The 25,812-nt window shown below is 23.8% G+C and overlaps 3 protein-coding genes across 9 annotated transcripts in view; 1 reads left to right on the forward strand and 2 right to left on the reverse strand.

Annotated features, from left to right (window-relative positions):
- Positions 1-4,583, forward strand: part of LOC127280910 (cilia- and flagella-associated protein 300-like) — a 15,880-nt gene extending 11,297 nt beyond the window's left edge. The window contains exon 7 of the mRNA XM_051304253.1: positions 4,520-4,583. The gene's annotated coding sequence lies outside the window, so the exon portion shown is untranslated. The remainder of the gene's footprint in view (positions 1-4,519) is intronic.
- The window catches only part of LOC127280903 (uncharacterized), a 13,692-nt gene extending 3,927 nt beyond the window's left edge, over positions 1-9,765 (reverse strand). Inside the window, exons 1-8 of one of the 4 annotated variants that reach the window (XM_051304240.1) lie at positions 9,321-9,765; positions 4,518-4,662; positions 3,841-3,894; positions 3,521-3,705; positions 1,521-1,641; positions 937-1,465; positions 655-860; positions 200-437 (exon numbers count right to left, since the gene is read on the reverse strand). In XM_051304240.1, coding sequence (XP_051160197.1) covers positions 200-437; positions 655-860; positions 937-1,465; positions 1,521-1,641; positions 3,521-3,705; positions 3,841-3,894; positions 4,518-4,651 — 1,467 coding nt within the window. In that variant the 5' untranslated portion in view covers positions 4,652-4,662; positions 9,321-9,765. Of the gene's footprint in view, positions 1-199; positions 438-654; positions 861-936; positions 1,466-1,520; positions 1,642-3,520; positions 3,706-3,840; positions 3,895-3,971; positions 4,103-4,517; positions 4,846-4,906; positions 5,071-9,320 lie in introns of those variants that run through there. The other 3 variants (XM_051304242.1, XM_051304241.1, XM_051304244.1) reach the window with 3 other exon arrangements.
- On the reverse strand, positions 9,427-24,303 carry LOC127280898 (phospholipid-transporting ATPase IF). 4 transcript variants are annotated; one of them, XM_051304211.1, is made up of 21 exons: positions 24,182-24,303; positions 23,300-23,516; positions 21,276-21,383; positions 20,706-20,960; positions 19,760-19,912; positions 19,313-19,608; positions 18,681-18,895; positions 18,130-18,416; positions 17,176-17,355; positions 16,953-17,100; positions 16,464-16,606; positions 15,000-15,239; positions 14,765-14,907; positions 14,488-14,647; positions 13,896-14,204; positions 13,477-13,663; positions 13,224-13,369; positions 13,012-13,115; positions 12,252-12,474; positions 11,121-11,330; positions 9,427-9,562 (listed from the first exon to the last, which is right to left on the reverse strand). In XM_051304211.1, exons 2-20 carry the CDS (start codon positions 23,300-23,302, stop codon positions 11,262-11,264), a joined length of 3,369 nt encoding a protein of 1,122 aa, XP_051160168.1. In that variant the 5' UTR covers positions 23,303-23,516; positions 24,182-24,303; the 3' UTR covers positions 9,427-9,562; positions 11,121-11,261. The 4 variants fall into 4 exon arrangements, with proteins under 4 accessions (XP_051160168.1, XP_051160167.1, XP_051160169.1 ...); XM_051304210.1 differs by having other exon boundaries at positions 24,098-24,303; XM_051304212.1 differs by having other exon boundaries at positions 24,007-24,303.
- Positions 24,304-25,812: the final 1,509 nt, after the last annotated feature.

Consider the following 25,812-nt stretch of genomic DNA (forward strand, 5'->3'; position numbering starts at 1 on the left):
TTTAATAAATACTTGAGAGGTAAATTTATTAATATAAGTATCAAACAATTTTTATATTTTAATCAAGGAAGTAGTAATTTTTATATTATAAAATTATAACTTTTTATAATATCTTTACTCTAAAATGAAATTTTACACTTTCTAAAATCTGAGTAATTGAAATTTTTTTACTGATTCATATTTAAAGAAAGCTTATCACCTTGTCAAAAAGACTGATGGCACGTTCTGCTTTGTCACCTAGTTTAGGATTATCAAAATCTAATATTTTCTCAAGTGTCTTGTGAATGTCAAAAGGCGTTGTTAAATGTTTTGTATTGTATAGAAAATTTTCATAAGCCCGCGGATGAATTTCCTTGAACCAGGGTGGAAATGTAAAGGAAAAAAACGGAAGTCTCTCCTCTTGTTTGCCTTGCACAGTATTTCTGATATCTGCGAATCTAAAATTATGAAAAAATTAATTATTACACTATAATTGAAGAGTAAATTAACAAAATCCATTTTTTTCTAAATATGTTGTATTATGCATAGAAATTGTTTGCAGAAAAAAATTTCAAAAATGAATTTATCAAGTTTTTAAAAATTACTCCTCAAGTTATAAATAACATTTCAAACATGAAGAAAAAAGAAATTATCTTATGTAATTAATTTCTTTACCTGTGTCCATGATCGCTCATAAAAATCAAAATAGTGTTATTCAAATGTCCACTGTAGTTTAGACTTTCAAGCCACTGATAAATATCTTCGTCGGCAGCACCAATATCATTATAAGAATCATGTGAGAGTTCTCCGTGAAAGCCAAATGCAAATTTTGGTTGGTCCCGATATTCATCAAACATTGTTTTTATGTAATTCATCATTACCTTAAAGGATTATGAACATTTTTTGTAAAATTTTTTACTTTTGAGACAATTTTAATTAGTTTGCAATTCTTCTTACCGAGTGTAATGGAATTCCATTGAGACAAAACTTTTTTGAATATTTAAAAAGTGGAGAAGCAGACAAATAGAAAGTTCTCATATAATGATCCGTTGGTTGTTGTTTAAATCCTTTAAGGCGATATGTGAACGTTCCAATATGATGAACATCTTCCATGAAACCAGTGATGTAACCGCTGTCTTTGTATTTTTTCCAAATAAGTGGATAAACGTCAACAAAATTTGCTTTTGATCCCATTCGTTTTCTTGTTTCTGGCAATTCGAGTTCAATTTTTCCAGTAAGAATTGGAATTAAAGCTTGAGGTGTTCCATCACCGACAATATTATAGCCTTCTAATATAAGAGAATTTAAATTTGTTTTTAAATAACGATACGACTTTGGTAATTTGCGAATAAATGTGTTACGTGACAATGAATCAAATCCAAACATAAGAACATTTAATTTAAGACCCTTTTCTGGAACTTTATCCCAAGTATAATCAGTTTTCACTGAGGGATCTTGTTTTACACCTGCCAATACGCTGTGCCATCTGTAAAATAATTTCAATATTACAAATTTTTAATTAAAAATTTTAAATAACTTACTGTTTTCCAGTCTGCGATTCACATTTAACGTCCGCAAAATCACTTTCTTTTAAAATATAAACATCATTTGATTCAACTGCATCCGTTAAACTAACTTCGAAATCATTCTTTCTGATAATTTCTGCAAAATTGAAAATTTTTACAATAATAATAATTATTGTTAAAATGCTTAGAGCCGTTTTTTAAAAAATAATATTCATGAAAAAACTTTTAAGGCTTTTGACTGTTAAAGTTGTTTTTTTATTGTCATAAATAAAATTTTTTGCTACATGTTTCGGCTTGATAAAGCCCGCATCAGGCAAACATTTTTAATTTAAAAAAGAAAATCCATTTACATAAACAAACATTATTTGTCTATATATGTGACCGTCCACGACAAAACAAGGCTTAGCTCCCAAAAGTAAATTTCACAGGGCAAGCGATTGAAGTAGAAGCAGAAACAAGGAACACGCTTGACATGCCCGTCTTTAGAACGTTATAGTGTCAAAAGTAATTGACATAAACAATTTCTGACTTTTGCATGTGAAAGAGCAACTTAAAATCTATCGATTAGCATCAAAAACTCAAAATTGATTTTTTGGGAGCTAAGCCTTGTTTTGTCGTGGACGGTCACATATGATCATATTTTTGATTTTAAAAATTAAACATGTATTTACAATGAAATTTGTTTATGAAAATAATTTTCATTGTAAATCCATGTTTAATCCTTAAAGTAAAAAATATGATCAACTAGACAAATAATTTTTATGTATCCATATGGATTTACCTTTTTAAATAATTTTATTTATGACAATAAAAACAAGTTGTAAATTCAGATGTTCATTATATGAACATTTTGCTTCCTCTTTACGATCAGCAAAAAAATTATTGCTTCCTCGTGGAGAAAGCATTAACATTGAAATAAACATACAAAAATAATATAATAATAATATAAACATTTGAGTACCTATGGATTTGAGTTAAATTTAAAGAATTAATGGAAGTTAAAAAATCGAAAATTCACATTTTATCTGAAATTTCTGAAAATTAATTTATAATTATTTACAATTATATCGGTTTGTTTCAATGCAAGGAACACAATTATTTTATATTTAAACTTGAATTTAAATAATTACAAAATTGTTCAGCTAAAATGGGAATTTTTTTTTTTAACTTTCATTAATTTATTAAATTTACCTCAAATGTATACTTTATATATATATATATATATCAATCGATTCGTTTTCATGCAAGGAATACAATTATTTTATATATAAACTTCAATTTAAAAAATCACAAAATTTTATTGACAAAATGTGAATTTTTAATTTTTTAACTTTCATTAATTCTTTAAATTTAAATTGAAACTATACTTTATATATACCAATCGATTTGTCTTGACGTAAGGAATACGATTTTATTATATATAACCTTTAATTTTTCTATTTAAAAATTTTTTCGATTAAAAAAAAATTTTGGAAAAAAGACGATAAAATTTTTTTTTTTGGGTATTTTTTAAAATCCTTTGGTGAGATTTGAGATATTAATATGATAAATGAGCCTACTAAATTTTATCTAAATCCATTAAAACCTGTTAAAGTTATCGTCTAAACAAAAAAGGGATCCACACACACACACATCCGGACAATTGATCAGGATCTCATATAACCTATTTCTATATAGAAAAAAATTTGTTTCCGACACTTTGAAAATTTTTATAAACGAAAGGACTACAAAGCTTCCTCCACGAGGAAGCAACCGTCAAGGAACCGTCAAAGGCCTTGAAAGTTTTTTCATAAAAAAAAAATGTAAATTTTTTTTTAACAATAATTTTTGAAAAATTTAACCAGACATTTTTCTGTTGAAATAGTAAATAATAAATTCAATTTTCTACTTTTATTTCCAATTTTTAATTCTAAAAAAATAAGAAGTTTAAAATAATTTAAATTTCGCACAACGTGAAATCGGAATTTTTGTTAAAGCTAAATGTGGTTTTCTTTTACATGGAGATATCGATTTACCTTTAAAAGCGCAAGTTATTTCTCCATAACGAGTTTTGATTTTATTTGAAATTTTCAACTTTGATCCCTCCACAGTGACCCAATCTTCCATTTTACAATCCAAGGGTTTGACATCCTTAATAAACTTCATTATTTCTGGATTTAAAATATCGAGTTCTGGAAATGTACATGCCGGTGATCCATTTCTATGCAAATATTAATTATTTTCATTATATGAAAGACTTTTTAGCCTGTTAAATCAAATAAATAAATAAAATAAATGAAAATATTAATTATTTTCATTATATGAAAAATAATATTATATTTCATTATCAACATACCCTGTATATGATACTTGCTGTTTGGCATCGTTGATCATTTGTGAGATACGCATACTGAAAAATACATAATAACCGATAATACAGCTCAGGCTTTGTAACCAAATACAAATACAAGTAGTAAATATAATTACAGAGTAATGTAGAGTTAAACAATGTTTTCCTTGACGATACAGTTATGATTAGTGCAAATTATAATAATCAAATAAAAAAAGAAATCCTTTTTAATTTAGAAGTAGTCAACGACATAAAAACTTATTCCCACTCGTAACACTTCTTTTTTATTTTTGTCAAGTAAACAATAAAAATTACTAAAATTAAAAACTAAATATTCTTAGACTAGTTTACTTATTCAAATAAAATTTCGTACATTAACTGCATGTTAATATTTATTCTTTTACTAATATAATAAATTAAGTTTATAGTTTCGAGCATAAAAATTTGAATGCGTTTAAATTTCTCATGATTTAAATTTTCAATTAACAAATATTATTTAGAATTTATCTACTTTATTAATTATATTTTCTTTAGAATTGTAATCTAAATAAAATTCTTACACTTATATTGACAAAATTTATTAATATTATAAAAATAAACCACACAACGCGACGGATCAATGAACTGATAGTAAACAATTTTAATGTTAAGTAATAATTTAATTTCGATATGTAATTACTTACAGCTTTCCCAACTGACTTGAATCTTCATCATTAAATTTCAACTCGGATCTAAAGACTTGAGCGATACAGTAGATACACACAACAATAAATGCTGCAATTATGAGCCTTCGCAAATAATATGATATTATCTTCATAATTGTCTTCTCTACAAATGAAATATAAAATTTTTGTTATGTTATTGGAAAATTACGGTATATTTGTTAACTCAAACTAAATCAAAGGAATTTTTACACAGCGGATACAATTAACTAAAGTCACATGTGATAGATAAGAAAATTTCTGCACTAAATGTACGCGCTTTATCATCCTAGATAATAATATTTTTAATCGAGACACTTTTGTATTGTATACCAAAATATGCTTCAAACTTTACAATAAATAATATTCACCGATTATATGTTCTTCTAAAAATATTCTTAAGTCATTCTATAATATTAAGAATGTGATATTCTTAATAAATATTTAATCTTAAAACTATTTATTTATTTTTTCCTGGGTAAAACTCCATCAGAAATATCACGATTTGCAAGGGGTCTTTGGATTCGTCTGTAATTTGGTAAAATTGTAGTACTGGATATAAGAAATGAAAGTCCCTAAGAATTTTTAAAAATGTTCAAAATTGTAAAAGTTACTCCATATTGAATTTTTTGACAATTCCCAAGAAGCACGTAATATAACCTCAATATCAAGGTAATATTACATGTAAGATTCGTAATATAACTTTGTAATATTACAGTAATCTGACAGTGATCTTAAAATGTCCGCCTCAAGGTAATATTACCAGTAATGTTACTGTAATATTACGCGCTAATATTAAGGTAATATTACAGTAATATTATACCGTAATATTAAGGTGATATTACTAGAGAATATTACAGTAATATTATGGGAACATTTCTTTACGAAAAAAATCTACCCATCCAGGGAATCGAACCCCGAACTCAAAGCACACGAGTCCAGAGTTTTACCAACAAGCCAAATTGACTTATAATATATTTACGTTTTTTATGCTATATGAATAACTCAAATCAGTCTGTAATATTACTGTAATATTACTGTAATATTACTGTTAATATTACTGTAATATTACCGTTAATATTACTGTAATATTACCGTTAATATTACAGTAATATTCCCGGTAATATTACCTTGAGGCGGACATTTTAAGATCACTGTAAGATTACTGTAATATTACAGCGTTATATTACAAATCTCACGTGTAATATTACCTTGATATTGAGGATATATTACGTGCTTCTTGGGTTATTTTTTAAAAATAAATATTTCTAAAACAATTAATCGGATTTCAATACAATATTTTAATATGTTATTGTTTAAAACATACCTTTTCGAAGTGTTACATAGTTGAAAAATTGTTTTTGAATTTTGACCCAAAAAAAGTCAAATAATTTTTCTTGTAATAAGGAGTAAAATATTCCTTACAATTTCACCTTTATTGAGGAATTCCAACTCTCTATTGGAATATAATTTCCATTGTATAGAATTAAAAAAATCAATCGAAAATCAGGAAAAATATCATTAAGCAGGAGTGTATGAATTTAAAAGTAAAGTTCTTTTTTTAATTTTGTGGTTTTGTATGGTCTAAAACAATCCTTATATTATGTGAGAGAAATTTCGGTGCGTAAAGTAAATTTCAGTGCGTAAAGTAATATTTCAGTGGGTAAAGTAAATTTCAGTGCGTAAAGTGAATCACTTTACACACCGTTTGAAAAAGAGCTTCTTTACACACACTTTTCGGTGTGTAAAATTTAACTTTACAGGTTAGTGTTGCAAAAAAAAATTTTTTTACAATATTAAATTAAACTACATATATTTAGCTATATTGTCTGTAATTTTTATCAAAATCCGTTTGACAGTTTCGGAAATATAGAGTTTTTAAAAAATAATGCATTGTTTTCGAAAATCGCGTAGCGGGCACAATTTTGAAAATTTTTTAAAATCCTTTGGGGGTTTAAACTATTTCACTTAAGACTATTACTTCCCCCAGTTTCAGAGAAATCGAAAGACCCCTTGCAAATCGTGATATTTCTGACGGAGTCTTACCCCCCCTACGAATTTTTTTGACGGAGATATACTTAATGTGAAAGACAAACGTTTTTCAAGGGACTTTAATTTTCTCGCAGATTTTAAAGTTGTATCGTACTTTTTTTTAAAACTTTAAAACTTTTTTTATACTTTTAAAATACACTGTTAAAAATGTTTGTAGTTTTAATATACATAAAGTACTTAAATTTAAGAAACTGGTATATTAGAGTGTAATTCATATACAAAGTATATTAAATTTTGTCACTGAAAAAAATTCAAATAAAAAAATTGCATTTTACTCAATTTATACATGTTCTTGTGTACAAAATAAGGTTTTTATTAATAAAGCAAAGTAATTTCTTTCATGTAAATACAAGTTTAAATCAATTTACATTGTAAAAATGTATATAATTTGACATTTATAGTACTTAACCTAAATGTCACATATAAGTATTAAAATTCTTGTATTTAGAATGTTTTTTTTGAAAAATTTTCCCCTTATAAAACATTATTTGGACATAAACAACACAATAGTTAAAGAATTACGCACTGTTGTTTCAATTTCAAATAAATTTTCAATATCAAGGAAATAATGACCGTTTGGTGAAATAGGCATCTACAGCCGCCATGTTGTCACTTTAAATTTAATATACATGTATCTTAGATTTCAATACCTGTAGTGCATATTCGCTTCATACGCATGTATATTAAATCTAATACAGATTTTTCTAACAGTGTATGTTACTAATAATAATATTAATATAATAATTAATAATAAACATATAATTCTTATATGTATGAACAATTTTAATTTGAAGGGGGATGCATCCTTAAAGTAAAATTTAGTGCTAAACACGAATATCATGATGGATTTTTTGATATTTTAAAGTTAAAAAATTCAATAAACATACATATTTTTAAAAAAAGTTATTGTAGAAACTATAGCAAAAGCAAAATTATAGCTATATACCTAAAGGTTCAAGTTTTCAAACGTGGCGTACTAACCATTTTTCTATTTTTTTTTTTTTTAACATTCCTAGAATTTAAACTTATCGTATTAACAATATAACTTTAATTTTATTTTCATTGACCTAGATATGAATAAATATATACGAGGCAAAATTCCTGAAGTGATCCAACTTTAAAATTGAAGGTTCTCGGATCGGGCTGAAATTTTTACAAAGTTTAGTACTATGGGTGAGTACTTCACCCATAAATTATTATTAAGTTTTATGCAAAACTGTAGAGGGGGGAGGGGGTTCAAGTTTCTCGTCAAATGTGAACAGTGGATTTTTTAAAAAATCGTAACTTCTATATAAATAGATGAACAAAATTTTGACCTATATGTATTCGAAAAAATTTTTTCTGCTCTTTCTAATGGTGAAAAAAAATTTTTTTAAAATTCAAAATTTGCGCCTTTTTTGAAAATTTGATTTTGAAAATTTTTGATTAAAAGTTAAGCTAATTCCGCATCCAACGAGCCCTTTGTGAAGTATTTTGGATAAGTAGATTGTTAATAAACAATTAGTTAACATTGCAATTGACAATTGGGCTCGTTGGATGCGGAATTACGTTAACTTTCAATTGCTAACTTCAGAATTACGGTTACTTTATTTGTTTGTAAAATATTTCATTTGTTATAAACATTAATTAATTAATCAATTAATTAATATCTCGAAAACAAAAAAAAACCTCATTCTAGTTTTTTTTTGGTATTGAAAGTATATATCTTAAGCTTTATTTTGAGGGTAAAAAAAAAGAAAAAAAAAGTGTCCTTTTGAAAAATAAAATTAAAAATATTTTTGATTTTCAAAAAAAGGGGCAAATTTTGAATTTTAAAAAAAAATATTTTCACCATTACAAAGAGCAGAAAAAAATCTTTCGAAAACATATAGGTCAAAATTTTGTTCATCCCTTTATATAAAAGTTACGATTTTTTAAAAAATCCACAGTTCACATTTGACGAGAAACTTGAACCCTCTCCCCCCTCTACAGTTTTGCATAAAACTTAATAATAATGTATGTACACTCACCCATAGTACTAAAGTTTGTGAAAATTTCAGTCCGATCCGAAAACCTTCAATTTTAAAGTTGGATCACTTCAGGATTTTTGCCTCATACGTATATATATCTGTTTTACAAATTTGCTAGTCATTGCATACGTCATATGTATATATAATTCAAATTTTTTGGTCAATATACCCAGTGGGCACACAGTAACGTAAAGGCATCAAAATATAGTAACATAGTAACATAAAAGGTAACTTAATGTTATCAAAACGAAAAGTGTACCTACTGGGTAATTTTTAAAATCTTCATTAATTTTATTGTTTGTAATTTAAAAACGCTAATTTTCATTTATTAGGAATTATTTTTATATACCCTCAAAACATTCATTCATATATATTCACATATATTCATTCATATTTTTTTCTTTCCATATCAATTTTTATGTTTAAAAATAACATTTATGTAAAAATACAAACAAGTTTTCATTGTTATACAAATTTGTATTTTTTTGTAAATTTATTTATAAAAGTTCCATATTTAATAATTCTGTATGAAAAATTTTAATTCTATGAATTTTGATATAAATGAAAATTAGAATAAATAAAATAATATAGAAACGTAAAAATTTTATTATTTAAATTCAATGATACATTATACGATAAAATAAAGACAATGTTTATCAAAAATTCAAACACGGGTTAAAGAAAAATAATTGTAAATAGATAAAGAAAAATGACATCTTTTTACCTATATATCTTATAATCTATTGCTTGTCACGTTTTTCATCCTCAGCACCTCTTCAATGAATAACTATATTTATATTTACAAATGTTGAGAGAGAATGAACATTATTGTCCGGTTGTTCTACACTAAACTTGATTACACTTTGAAACAACAATTTTTATTGCCTCCCCGGCGATATACTAACATTAATAGCTTTGTAGCAGTAAAATATTATCACAAAATACCACATGGACTAGAATCTAATTCTGGAATATAATAATAATAATTATCAGAAACCACGAACTACTTTTCAATGTTCGTTTAGATGTTTTTAAAAAGTTAGAAATCAAATATTCATGCGTTTATTTTTATCCAAGGTAAAAACACACCTAGAATAGACAAAAATAAAGATAAGATAAGATGTATTTGATTTTTTTCTATAGGACTAGTCTTGCGGTGCAGGTGCAGAGTGCAGTGTTCGTCTGTAAATTATAGTTCTGATGAATACCGAGGGGTTGAGAGTGCGCTGATGTCAAATGCCCTAAAGATTGATTTAATTTACAATTAAATTTTTTCATTAATATTAATAATTAATAGTTTCCCGTCACAATAAATTATAATTAAAATTTAATTAATCTATATTATTTATTAAAATAATGAATTCAAAAATTTCTAAAATTTATTATTAACGTTATTTTTTAATACAAAATTTAATACATTTATTTATAATATATATTTAAAATATAAAAATAAGTATATAAGTATAAATATAAGTATTTATTGCAAAACCATGTAAACAAAAACAGATATTACAAGATCTCCCAAAAATAGATGACCGGTGATGAAAAGACTAGAAAATTAACGCAAAGATAAAAATTTGATTTTCACAAGTACGTCTGACAACTTCTGACCACGTGCAGTATGTTTTCCGGTTTACATCAGACCGTGTCGGTAAAATCAATCCCTATCTATGCTTAGTTTATTCAAAAAAGGTTGAAGGAAAAGTTTTTAATAAATTTATATAAAAAGAACTGTCTTATAATTGTCATTAACAGTCGTTTCTGATACAAGCCTGTATCTTTTTTTCGAATACTATAGCAGCAGGTATTTATAATCAGACTTTCTTGGAATTTATATGCAAAAATGACATCTTACAGTTGAGAACTATGAACTGTCTTACGCCGGTCACGGGTCAGTATAAATAATTAGATTTAAACCGATACACGTTCTGAGGTCACACTATACTCAATCTCTTTGAAAAATGTTAATTAAGTAATAAAATTGAAGCCAGTATATACGTATTGGATTGATTGATTTAAATAGAAATAATTATTTTTCATTCTCTTACGTCTTGCATTTATATTTTATACGATTTTATATTTATTTATTTTTCTTATTTAATTATTTCATTTTTTAATTTCTATACTTTTTATTTATTTAATTTATTGTAATAATAATAATAATTATTATTATTATTTCTGTCAGGTACAATTTATTATTTTTACTTTTTTATCATATTTTCAATTTTGACATGATTTATTTTATCTTTAGATTATTTTTGTACATTAGTGCTTTATTTACAAGCTAAAAAATCGGGCGAATTTTGATAAAAAAAAAATATTAAAAAATTATTGTTTAAATAAATAAATGAAAATACTTTTTATTTTTTTAAAAAATAAGTATTATCTAATCTAGCATTCTCACTAAATATGTACAGTTTTAAAATAATAAAATGTTAAGTAATGGCAAATATTTATAAAGAAATAATCACTTTTTTAAATTATTTTTTCAATATAGTAAATTGGTTTTTAAAAAAATACGTACACTTTTTTCACTGCACTGACAAATGCATGACACATTATTGCGTTTACAACTCTCGAAGACTAGACACGTATAATATACATTAGAACTTTATGGTAGTAAAATTTCATTTGAACATCTTATGTTCCATTGTACATACATATATCAGACACCGTTGTTGACTGAAAAACTTCCTTTCCATTTTGCCATTAGGTTAAAATTATTATGTCTTGTCTGAAAAAAAAATTATTACATTAATGACAAGTCAAATATATTAAGATAACAAAGAATAATATGCATATTAATAATAATCTTTTATCATTATGTTATAGAAAATTTTAAAATATTGCTAATATCTTTAAATTTAATAGAAAACTAATTATCAAAAATAATTATTTACCAAAGAAAATGAGAGAGTATCACTTTTACACATAAAAAATTTTTTTTTATTTTAATATAAAATTTTTTTTTCCTCTATGTAAAATATAAATAACAAATTTTCTTTTTTATTTTTTTCGTACATCTTTCAACTTTTAATAAAATTTTGTGAAATAGCGTTAGAACATTAGAAGACTTTTTACTATCTATCTTAAAGAAAAATCTAAAATATTGTTTAACTATGTGATCCACTCTCAGAAGTATTAAAGTGGTGGATTTTTAAATTTTTGAAAATTGTCAAAATAATGAAATTTGTTTTTTTTACAAAAAATTCACTTTCTGTCATAGCAAATTCTTTTCAAACATTTTAAGTTATAACTTGTAAATTGAGTGTTATCTGCAGAAAAAGTAAAAACAAAGAGCAACTCGATTTATGCAATAGATGTTACACAATAATGGTTACCAACTAGTAAAACATTATTTCGAAAAAAAGCGTTAAATGTTTTCAACAAGAATAGGTAAATCCTTGATGATATGAATCAACTTGAAATTTCGGGGAAAATTTTCTAAAATTTAGTACTTTAATATAGGTATAAAAAAATTTTTAAATTAATTTATTTAAAAGTTTACACAGGTTGACGACTATGATAAAAAAAAATTAAAAATAAATGTACGTCCCATTTCCACTGATAGCGTATAATTATTTCTGATATGGAATAATATAACTGAATATAAAATTATATGATAGTATTTTATTGTAAAATAAATATTTAATACCTGCAATGGTATATCTGTTGTAGATGATACAAATCCATCATTTACTCTCGCTTCATTACTATGATTAAATTTAGGCTTTAATTTTAAAGGTCTATAAGTATTGCAAACCATTATTAAAATATCTGGTAATAAACAGATTACAAGAGCTAATAGTGTCAATAACCAAAATGTTGGAGACAATGTTAATTTGTGAAACACCCAATAAACCTTTCCGTCATGGTTGCTGAAAATAGAAATTAGAAACAAATTTTTTGAATAAAACGTAAATTCGACCGAAAGGAAGATAAAAATAGTAAAATCATATTTATGACATTTCTTAAAGTTTTGACGTTTCAATGGAAGTGGAAGTCTATCTTTATTAGGCTAATTTATTTAATAAAACACCAAATTAATAATAAATAACACGTAAAATATATATTAATAATATTTATTTAAACTTCTATTACATTTCAACTAGTCAAAGTTAAAATTATAGTAAACATTAAAATAAATATAAATATAAATTTAACGTCTTATTAAATAAATTAGCCTGATGATGGTAACACCATCGAAACATCGCAACTTTAAAAAAATATGACATAAATATTTTCTCATGTTTTTTACCTTCTTTTTTCGGTGGATTTTTTTTTCTTTACTGAATTATGCTTCTCGCAATAGGAAAAATGCTTGAAAATTCTTTAATTATTGATTCTTTAAAAAAATGTTAAATGAAGACACAAAGATAAAATGATAACGGTATAATGCATTAAAAGTTACTTACAAAAATACTGAACAATAAGAAAAAGCAGCAACAAAAAATACTGCTTCCGATATTATTACACTGAATACAAAAAGCGTAGTCCAATAATAACTGTGTAATAAAATCTACAAATAAAAAAGAGTTATGAAATTTCATTTAAATAAAGGATAAAAGAAATAAAAGTTTCACAAATCATGAAACTATTTATATGATAAAATTGAGTAAAAATTTACTTGAATATTTGTTGTTAAAACAACTATGTGAAAAATACAAGTACTAAAAGTCCAATGATCTGCGGTAGTACTGTCGTATAAAATTATTGGATTTATTATCCAGTAAAAATAGCATAAAAAATAGATTGCACAGCCTTGCCAAATTCCTATAAATTATTGCATTAATAAATATAAAATATAATTTATTGTTTAACAAATTTTTTTTTAAATATTAAATTATCTAACCAACTTTATACGTATAGAAAAAATTTACCTGTTAAAAACCAAATCACAAATTGTCGAGATGATAATAAACTGTTTTTCCTATGAAGAAGATATAATTGAGGAGATCGTAAAAGTATTTTGGCAGGATAATTTTGTTCCAGTAAACCGTACATTAAAACTGGAAGAGATGTGAATATAACATTGTAGCACATCATAAAGAAACTATGATACAATGCCTGAAATCATTTTTAAAAAAAGTTTACTCTAAATATCCCATTTTTTCAATGGTTTTTTTTAGGTCACTGTATAAATATTACTTTTAATTTAATAAAATAATAATAATATTTTAAAACTCAAATTAAAAAAATTGTTTTCTGACAAGTGTAAGAAAACAAAAATTTTATAAATAAACAATTTTTAATGTTTGATATAAATTTTTGTAAGGAAAAAAAATATGAATTTCCTTACCTGCTCGGAAAAACCATTATGAATCTCAAATAAAAATTGTGGTGCTACGAAGACTATATTTTTGTAGAAAAAATACTGTATTAAATTACTAATTCGAATATAATACCAATGGCCATGAACTAGTAAAGCTTTTCTTAAAAACTTAAATTTGGCAAATGCAAAATCTGAGCTCATTGTTGCTTGACGGCCTTCTTTACCCATGATACCTATACCAATATGAGCTTCTTTTATCATTGAAACATCATTTCCTCCATCGCCTATTGCTGCTGTAATAGGTTTTCCTTTAGAATGTTTTATTAGATGAACAATCTGAAGAAAAATTAATAAATTTTACATTTTTAAAATTACAATATAAAGATATTTAATAGAAAAATAAAAATTTGTAAAATGACGCCCAAATATGTTTATAACAATAACGTGTAAAAATCTTCAAATTTGGCAAAACTGTGCAACTGATATTTTTTATTCATTGTTTTGAAAAGAAAAACGTAAATTTCATGACAAAATTTCAACTACTCAAAAAATATTGGCACACTTTACAAATTTTAATTCGTAATTATTTTTTGTATATGTATATATAAAAGTTACTTACCTCACTTTTTTGCAAAGGAGACATTCTACAGCAAACAACAGCTTCACAACTTTGACTTACATTCCGAAGTAAACTTGGAAAATAAGTAATTGCAAAAGCCATACTACATCCATCCATTAGCAAACCATAATTGGCAAGAGGTTCTAATTTAATTTTTCTTCTGTAAATGAAAAAAAGTCTTTGTCTTGAAGAAATCTTAATTCGAATAAGCAGTCAATGTAATATTTTTATATTTTTGTATAACAATTATAATTTTGGATTTTCTAAAAATACCTACTCAATATGGATAAGTGTGGCAAAACAAGTTTGTACAGAACTTTCATTCATAAGCCTTAAGACGTCGGTTCCTTTCTTAAAATGTCCAGAATGAAAAGCAATATTTTCAGCAGTTTCTGCCTTATCTCCTGTCAAGACCCAAATCTTTAAAGAAATAAAAAATAATTTTTTATTTTTTGTATAAACCGTTTATTAGATAAAATAAATAAATAAAAATAATATTGTAAAATACGTACTTTTATATGAGCAGCTTTCAAACTTTCCATAGTTTGCGGAACGTCATCTTGTAGGCGATCTTCGACTGCAGTAACACCTAAAAGTGTCAGACCTTTTTCAAAACATTCATATGCTTCAGATATATCATGTTCTCTAGTATCGCCAATTTTTTCTCGTGCATTTTCCACATTCCTCATGAATTTCTCATAATCTAAACTATCCAACTTTTTATAACCAATTACAAGTGTTCGAAAACCTCTCTGTAAAAAATTTTTTATTGTATAAATGAACAAATATTTTTTCTTTCCCAAAAAAAATTCGACGATAGGTGACATTTACACTAAAAGACTAAAAAAGATTTTTTTTATTTGATGCATGTACTAAAACATAAATTTAATGCACTGATAGAAAATAGTTATTAAATTTTAGTAAAATATAGTACTAAAAAACAAAATATTTAAATATAAGAAACTTTAAATCTTAGCAGGCTTCGGATCGACTTTAAGGCGCAAAAAAAGTCGTTTTACATTCCAAAAACAGTAGAAAAAGTCGATTTTTTATTTTAATTCAATTTAATTAGTTAATAAGTATTTTACTTTAAATAATTAATATTATTAGATATTAAATCCATTTTATTAATTCCTTAATAAGAATAATTCTATAGAAATATTATCAAGAAAATTTATTTCGAATATTTCAGAATCGAAGACGTAAATTTTTAAAATTTTAATTAAGTTATGTGCCCTTCTTTGATCCGGCAGCTCAATTCAATTTTAGAGTTTTTATTTAAAACTTTTTTAAATAATTGAATTTTAAAGAAATATTAAAATTATTAAAACTAATTGAACTTTGGAAGAGTTGTAGTTGAAATTTTTAAAAATAATTAAATTTCAAAAAATTTTGTTAAATTTTAGACAATAATTAAATTTTATAGAATTGAAAATAATTTATTAAATAAAAGATAACATTTTTTAAAAGTAATTGAATTTTCAAAGATTTAAAATTTAGATTTTTGAAATTAATTAAACTTCAAGTGATTTTTAATTGAAAGTTTTTGTGATGAATAATTTATTAGAAATTACAAACAAAAATTGAATTTCAAAAATTTCAAATTGAAAAATGCTTTCAAATAATTGAATTCAAGTGATTTTTAATTGAAATTTTTTTAATGATTTTTGTTGATGAATATGATTAAAAATTAAATTTGGAAACTTTTTAATTGAAAAATGCGCTTTCAGATAATTGAATAATTTGTGAAGAATTTCATTAAAATTTTTAAAAATAATTAATTTAGAGAAAAATTTGTTAAATAATTGAAATAAAGAAGATTTGCATTATATACTAAAAAAGACGTATTTTGTTTAAAAATTTAAAAAAAATGTAAGAAAAGTCGAAAAAGCGTATAATTCGAGGTTTGCGTTAAGAAAACTCATAATTATGGAACTTCTACTTTCTTTTAATTTAATTAAGGTTAAAAAACATACCATCGAAAAGTCAGAAACTTGAGCAGATACTTCATCAATGTCTGTTTCAACAATAAGAGGTAAAATTGAAGAATCCGCTCCTTTACAATAAAGCCATATATCGTTTGAAGAATCTTGTACAATTACAGACATTCTTTTTCTCTCTATAACAAGAATAAAAACAATTGAAGCAAGAAGTTTTAAAGTTTATTTTGTTATATGATATTTACATTATTTATTAGCATATTTATAATACGATATTAAGTTTTTGCTTTTGGATAGATTTAAGAATTCAAAATTTGCTGGTACTTGAACCGTTTTAAGAATTAGTCCTTAACTCCTCTGATGTTTGTTATTGAGATATTCATAAAATTTCAATGGTGAGAGATGGAGTGACATTTTCAAATAATCGATTTTTAGAATATTCGGGAAAAAACATAGAAAAAATATAAATAAAAAAATTCTTGATTAGAATACTATCTCCATGAGGAAGCAAATTGAATACTTTACCTGAAGTAAACTCAAGGGTTTCTAGTCTTTTAAAAATAAGTCTCTGATCCTTGGCTTTAATTTCTATTTTATCATTAAGATCCGATAAGAAAACTATTCCACATCTTGCGCTTGCTTCCACCAAAGCCCTCTCATCAGCTGAAGCTGCCTGCATTAATTAAGAAAATTTATTTAATCAATTATAAATATTCAGAATTGAAATATCGTATTTTCTTGTTCTTACCTGATATTCTGGTAATGATGGATGCATAAGAAGAGAGCTATTAACTCTTGTTATTTTCCTCTTCTTAAAACTATCACGATATTCGGTTCGCAATTTAATTGCATTTGCTGTTTGACTTGGTGGCGCTATGTGAACCGTATGACAAAGGGAAATACTTAACCAAAAGTGCCATAGCGACGACTGAAATACATAATAATCAAAATTATAATTAAATTAATTTAAATTAAATAATATTTTTATGTAATTTATCATTTTGTTTTGTTTTAGTATAGGTACTATTATTATTGAAAATTATTAATTTAGCGAAAATTTTTAGATAATTTTAAAAGTAATTGAGTTTAACAGTCCATATTTTTTCAATTAATCAAATTTCAAGAGATTTTGATTTAAAAATTTTGTAAATTTAAATTGCTCAACTTTTTTACAAGAATTTTAGAAAATAATTGAATTTTAAAGAATTTTGAATTGAAAAATGTTTTAAATAATTTAAATTTCAAAAAATCATTTTAAATTTTATTTTGTAAAATGAGTAGAAAAAGTCGATTTTTTAAAACGTTATTATTCAAAATTATTTCATAAAATAAGTTAAAAAAGTTTTATTTTTTTAAATAAGTCGAAAAAAGTTGCATTTAAAAAAAATTCGGAAAAAGTCATACAATCTGTGGCCTACATATCAATATTTATTCAACTTATAGTGATTTATATTTTGGAAAATTCATTAAATTTGAAATGAAATTTTCTTTAATTTCTCTGAATTGTTTCTAAAGCAACAAATAAATACAAAATTATGTTAAACTTCAATTAAAAATGTCGAACTAAATTTGATTTATACAAAATAATCAGGTCATAGATAAATTAATGAAAATTTATTTTCCCATGAGAAACATTAGAATTTACGAACATGTGTAAACCGAGTTTGTGAAATATTTTTTTAAAAATAATTTTATGTTTTACATGCCAAGATGTAAGCTTCACTGCTTCTTCTTCGTTTCCATTTTGTGGTAAGAGGTAGAGATATCCATCACAGTCTTTTTCCATATATATTTTTCCATTTACAAAACAGCGCTTGAATACCATTAAATTTTCAGTTAATGTTCCAGTTTTATCAGTAAACAAATATTCCACCTGACCAAGCTCTTCATTTAAATCTGACGTATTGGATAGAGCTGCTTCATCACTAGCTTCATCGTACATATCGAGATCCCATGTGAAAAAAATAGAACCAAGAAACTTTTGCATTTCTGGAAAAAAATATGAAAAAATATTTCATTGAAAAACAAAATTTTTTAAATATCCAAAGGAAATAAATAAATATTATATATTAAAAATAGTTGTTTTATTTTTAATTTCATTCTTATGCTTGTTATTTACATTCATTTTAAATCATATTTTTTAACAAATAAAAATTTATTAAAATTATTATTATCTACATTTATTTTATTGTATTTTTAAAAGTTCTTTTATTGTAATGGGGGGCATAAAAATGCAAATTTAAATTTTCTTACCTACAGTAACGTACAGTGATATCGGTACAATGTAATTAAATAACAGCATAAAATTAAGCATGCTGATTAGGATGTGGTAAAATTTTTCTGATTTAGTTTCTCCCAAATAAGCCTTCCATTTGGAATTAAATTTAAATACTTGTTGCATTATAACAGAGATGAGAGATGTAAGTATCAAAAGTGCGATAAATACCATTAGATATCTGTTTATGGACCTGGAAAATTAAAAACAAATTTTATAAATCTAGATTCATTTTACAATTTTTTAAACATTTTGTAGTTGTTGTTTATATAAAACAAGAAAAATATTTCATAGAAAAAGAGTTTGATAAGCTCTTTCTTGGGCTTTTCAATTATGATATATAAATTTTCTTTTTTAATTCTTTTACTTTCTTTCGATGAAAAACATAATTTTTGTTAGTTTTTTTTTTTTTAACGAAACTATTAAATGTTTTCTGTAATAAAATATAGATTTAAAAGTGGTCTTAAAATTTATAATTTTCATTAGGATCAAAAATCAATGAAAAAATAAATTTTTATTTTTCAAGATAAAATTATATTAATTTTCAAAAAACAAAAAAAAATGGATATCGCTATTGTAAATAAAATAGAAATAAATAAAAATATCTTACTTCTCAGCTGTGGAAAATTTATTTACTATTTGTTTCGAGTTAAGAGACAATTTTGTATCCTGACCGGTATAAATACTACAACCGATTACGTAATCGGTGTCCTTAAGTCTTGATCCTCGTAGAAGAACATTGTCTATTGTAAGTGATCTATTCATTGTCTCACTACCTATATTAACCTTGATCTTGCCATGAAAGGAATATAGATCGGCTTGTGGATGCTGACAAGTTATTACTGCATTCAAGGCAACAATTTCCGACATGTCCCAAGAAGACAGAATTTTAGGAACATATAAAGTCTGCAATAAAAATTAATCCTATTATCAATTTTATAATTATTCTCTATAACTAAAACTAATGTATAACTTTAATTGTATGTAATTAAATTATCATTAATTTAAACTTAATAACAGTAAATAAAAAAATATTTACAAATCAACAATATTTTACCTTTAAATTACTTTCTCCGTCGAGATTGGACGTTGTAATGTAACAACAACCAGATGTTTCACTGCTATGTAAAAGAACCATATCGCATGGAACATCTTCATTTCGATTAATTTTCAATAAATCCCCTACAATTATTTCTTGGCAGTAAATTTTCTGTAAAATTTGTTATTGAATATAATTTTTTTTTTATGAAATTATAGGTTTTACAGAGACATAAAAAATGGTACAATTTTAATGCCAATCCATCATTTTTTTCTCGTTTAAAATTTAAAAAAGTCGTTTCTCAAGATTGTGTAATTTTTCTTTAGGCAGTCCAATTAATATTTTATTTTAACGAGCTTTTATAAAAAATGTTTCAACTGATTTATTAACAAATCTTTTACAATCTAGTAATTCTTGTTAATCAATATAATTAATATTAATTTCCATTAGTTTCCATGAAAGATTAAAAGACAGAATACAATTAAATATCTTAAAATAAAAATAATACAATTAAATGTTTTTCATTCTTTTATAGAAAAATATGATACCTATACGTATATTTTTGTAATTTTTTTCGACTGTTAAATATAATTTTAACGAAGGAAAAAATACGAATCTTAATATGTAATATTTTTTTAAATAGAAATTAATTATTTTCTTCTTTGCTCCCGATTTTTTCATCTTTTTTTAATTACCTACATATTTTTAAAAATATTAAAAATATATTACATTATTTTCTATATAATAAAAACAGGAAATTTTCAGTTTTGTTAACATTATATTCAAAAGTCGAAGACAAATAAAAATTTTCATCTCTGAACAAAAATTGTCTAAATTCAATATAATTTCATAATTTTAAGTCTTCTAAAATAGATCTACTTTTACAAAATAAAAATTTTTTAAATTAAAAATAAACATAATTCGAAAATTTTTCCATGTACAAAAATAAAAATAAAACTCTCACCTGAACACAATTATTTCGAACAGCTTCAATAAATGATAAATTGACCCGTTGATCTGATTTGTAACGAAGAAAATCTTCATATCCTTGTTTACAGGCCGTAACAAAAATAACAAATGACAATGGTAAAGCACTGGTCCAAGGTGAAATTGGTGAATCGATCAATAATGAAATAATAATTGTCGTTAAAAAATAAAAATTCGTTAACCTTCTAAATTGTTCGTAAAGATTTTTTGGTATAAAATTCCACAATGTGTACTGAAAAACATATAAAAAAATTAATATTAAGAAAAAAATTTTGAGTTGAAGTTTACAACGTCTAACCTGATGATTTCGAATTTTTTTTCTTCTTGTTTTATGCCTAACAATTATATTAAATTAAGTTAGATATATATGATAAATAATATAAAAAAGTTATTTAAGAAAAATAAGAAAGAAAAGTCGCCCTTAAACAAGATACGATGCGAAAAAGAATTATTCAGACGAAAATCGTCAGGTTTGACATTGTAAAATTTAGGTCAATAAAAAAAAAACATTAAATTTTAATACAAATATAACAATATAAAAAATTACCCTATTTGATGAGATGCGATTATGAGGAAATAAATTTTTTGACGGCCCATTACTTATTGGGTTTATTTTAATTGTTCTGTAATCGGAAACAATTGATGTTTCATTACCCTGAAAAATACAAAAATATATTTTCATTATTCTTTATACAATTTTAGATCTATTTATTTTTTTTTCTTTTTTTTTATTCTAAAATAAAATTACACACGATTTAATAATAAATTGTATTATCTAATGTTGTGATTGAATATATTAATTCCGAAACTGTGCATTTACGATTTTCCGCATTTTATGTGACGTAATTGAAGAATAAATTTTCTACCTACATAAATATTATAAATATAACAATACTGTGAATGTCACATTTTTACACAATCCGATTTTCATATTATACTTGAAAATTAAAAGTAGAGTTATTATTAATATAAACAAATTAGTAAAAAACTATATTTCAAGATACAATTTTTTTTAGTAAAGAATGTCGTCTGTATGAAAATTATATTTTCAGTATTTTTAATTAACAGTGAAATTTTCATATAAAAAAATCTCAACTAAAAAATTTTTTATCTATACGAAAGTTTTGAATAATATTTAGCATTGCTGTTGATGAAATCGTAAAACATTAATATTTTGTTTTCGAAATATATTGTAATATATAAAATACAAACAGCTTACCCTTATAGGAATATAAAAGTAGGGTTTCATTTAAGTAAGTAAAAATTTCAATAGAAAATTTAGAATTATAAATAGCGTAATTAATTAAAAAATTCAATATAATTTTGGAAAGTTAAATTTTTCAAATGGGTTTTTTCATGTTTAACAAATGATTTGTGATGATAAACTGAGATGTTTTTATTGTCTCTATGCGTTAATAATTAACATCTAAGATTATAATTCATAATTAAATTTTCACACTTGGAACAATTGCTAGCTTTGTTTAAATATGACTTTCAATAGAATCTTTTATTATAATTGTCAATACATATATATGATATATTTATGATAATTATAATTTTTTATGATCTTAATTTTTTTTATTTCTGGTAGAGAAAATTAATTAAAAGTTCTTTTTGATAAAATAAACCTTGAAATGAAACACGATTTGGGGAAATAATAATAAAACACTTATCAAATTCATGATGCGGATATTTCCGAAAATTTTTTTTTTTCGTTAAACAAACTCTTTGTCATATTTACTGATCGATAGATCAAGTATTTTTTTTTTAGATTTAACAATGGCAATAGTGATAAATTATTGCTTACAAAATGATATAATATTATCTTTTGTGGATGTAAGGATGATTCCTCTTTATATCTGTTTAATTTAGAAAAACTCAAAAGATATAAAATAAATTGCGATTCAATGTTTAATGATTAAAAATGTTTGAAAACGAAATATATATATATTGATTAACTTCATATTTTATTGAAGTAATTTTATCTTTTTTTTCAAATATAAAGCGTTTACATGTACCTACAACAGGTAATATTTTACAAGAAATAATAAAAAATTAAACAAAATTCTTTTCATTTTGTATTCTGGAAACATGATTTGCGAAAATAATATAATTTTTTAAAATTAGTTCTTTTAGTCGAAATATAATATGAATTATAATAATTTCTATTATGTAAGGTGTTTTAAAAAATAAAACCAACAGAATTTACTGGGAATATTAAAAAAGCGCTATATTCAAGGTCTTTTAAATTTAAAAACTATTATAAAAATGACTTTTACAATATACTGTATCTATAATCATAATAATTTCAAAATTAAATTTTCTTTATATATATTTTGTTCATATAAAAAAATATTAGGTTTTTAATTTATTTTAAATTAAATATTAATGACCTTAAAAAAGTATTACTTTTAGAAAAATCATTAACAAAATTATAAAAGATTAAAAAAATAATTTTAAAAAAGAATGTTATTTAACATAAAAAATTGTCATTTTTGTTAAAGTCATATTTCATTTTTAAATGTTTAAAATCATTTTTTTAAATCTACAATATTTTGAATAAAAACTTACCATTGATTTTCAAATTTAATCTTCAATTTTTTTTTAAACAATCAAATATTTTACACACAAAAAACACTGAATCTAAACACTAATTTTAAGTATATTAAAATTTTTTACTTATATCATTTATATTGTCGTTATTAAAACCATTAAAGTCAGTTAAAGAAAGTTGATCTTTTTCGTACTTGCATCTTGAGCCGATTTCTTTCATGATTTAAATAAATACCTAATTGTTTACACAAAATAATTAATAATTATTATTATTGTTTATTGAAAGTGTATTTTAGTGGTGCTTTCGGGTCATGGAATAAAAGAAGTGTCTTTTTTATTCGATTATCAATGAAAATTTATTCTAAAAATATAAGTTTATATATTGTTTTTTTTCAATATCTTCCATTAATTTATAATAATTTGTAATATAGATTAACAATAATATGATTATATAAAAAAATTGATGATATCGAATTGCCTCAGTTTTTATTTGAAACTCCTCAAAGAAACATCGAGACAAAACGCATCTCAAAAATATTTTTCAAAAGTAAAATCACATTATTTTCAATCTACATTATAAATTATTATAAATTAATTTAGATATTACCAAAAAAAAAAAAAAAAAAAAATGCATAAACTTACATATTTAGAATAAATTTCGGTGATTAAGACCGAAAAGTTAGGATAAAAAAGACACTTCTTTTATTCCTTAATCCTAAACCCACTAAAACTACACTGTCGATAAATTTCATCACTGAATTATAAAAACTACATAATTTTCAATAATGTTTGTTATTGATAAATTATAAAACACACATTTTTGTTTAATTATTTAAGAAAAAATATTTTTTCTATTAAAATAATTAAAAAAAAGTTAGAAAAGTTTGTTTATTTGTATACGAATTCTTGATTTAAACGTTGAGATGATCACCGACTCGTTGTTCACAGACAATTAATGTCGCGTATTTATCCTTTTAACATAAGGGATCAATTTCTTTATCGTTCGGCACATCTATAAGCACTCGCTGTTATACCTATGAGTAGTTATACGGAAACGATAATTGTACACGAGGTGGAAGTCCATGAGATAAGGATAAGTAGAAAAGCCATTGTATATAATTCAAATAACTAAAAGTTAAGTATCGCTTAATGTTTATTTTTTCGCAAAATAATTTTTCTACAAGAATTATTATAAATTGTCATAAAAATATTAATGATTGTTAACTATATATAGCGAAATTAAAAAAACAATAATAATTTCAAATCTGATTTTTAAATAATTAAAAATTAATCACATCTAAAATTTTAATAGAAAATAATTTTTTTTCGAAATTATTTTCTTATTGCGTTTTATTTTTAGTTTCCAAATAATAATTTTTGTATTCTTTTATCTATATAGAAAATTAGATATAAAAATCATATAATGTTGAGATTTTTCGATTCGATAAAAATTATTATTAATGTCTATATTGGGTTAGTGACATTGCGGTGTGCTGTGATTTGCTTTAATATAAATTCGAAGAAAAATGTTTCACAAAAACTATAGAAACTAGATTTAAAACGATAGGAATATTTTGATGACTCAAGCTTTATAGTTTACCTGTTTTCTTAAGTCTTATTAAAATTCAATAATGTATTGATGTAAATATTTATTGCACTTTGCATTAATTATCTACACTACTTGAAATAAAAATAAATTATTTCAATATCATTTCATCTAACAGTTGTTAATTGATTTAAAATTAACAACTTGCTTATAGCATTGTTGAATGATTATCTCACTTTTTTCTCGAATAAAATCATTATATTTTAAAAAAGAAATACAATTTATTGTTATGGCAAATTTTTGTGTATTAAAAAACATATATATGTATAGTTACTTGCTATTATTTATTATATGAAGGTTTTATGAATGTGATAATCACAATCACCATATTATTATATGTTATCTTTCTTTTACTGAAAAAAACTAAAGTGTAAAATACATTTTCCTTATATTAAAATTCGTCTTAGTCTGAAATATTCACTTTTTGATTCTATTTACTTAATTAAAAAAAAAATTAAGGGTCATTCTCACAAAAAGCACAAACGACACGTTCATGACATTATTTTTAATAAATAATTATAATAATTGAAAATGTTGCGGGCCTAACTATAGAAGTTGAAAAATTGAAAATTTCAAATAATTGAATATAATCATGTTTATATAGTGTCAAACTCCCCTCCGTTACGAAGCTGAAGTACGCAACGTTTATGATAAACGATTTTTAAAGAAATAATTTTTTAAAATGAAAAATTCTATAATTTTTTGCATAAAAAATATTTCTTGTAGTTTTCACTAATCAACAAATTATAAAAAAATATTTTTTAAACAAAAAATTATTAAAAATTTTGATTTTAAAAAACTATTTCTTTAAAAATCGTTTATCATAAACGTTGCGTACTTCAGCTTCGTTCTCCGTTACCGTTCGCGAAGTAAATTAAAAATTTAAATATCTATATTAATAAAATTAGACTTTTGTCTGTACATT

The sequence above is a fragment of the Leptopilina boulardi genome, unplaced genomic scaffold (assembly GCF_019393585.1).
Source record: "Leptopilina boulardi isolate dan_hultmark-lab unplaced genomic scaffold, ZJU_Lbou_2.1 LbouV2_257, whole genome shotgun sequence".
Lineage (NCBI taxonomy): Eukaryota > Metazoa > Arthropoda > Insecta > Hymenoptera > Figitidae > Leptopilina > Leptopilina boulardi.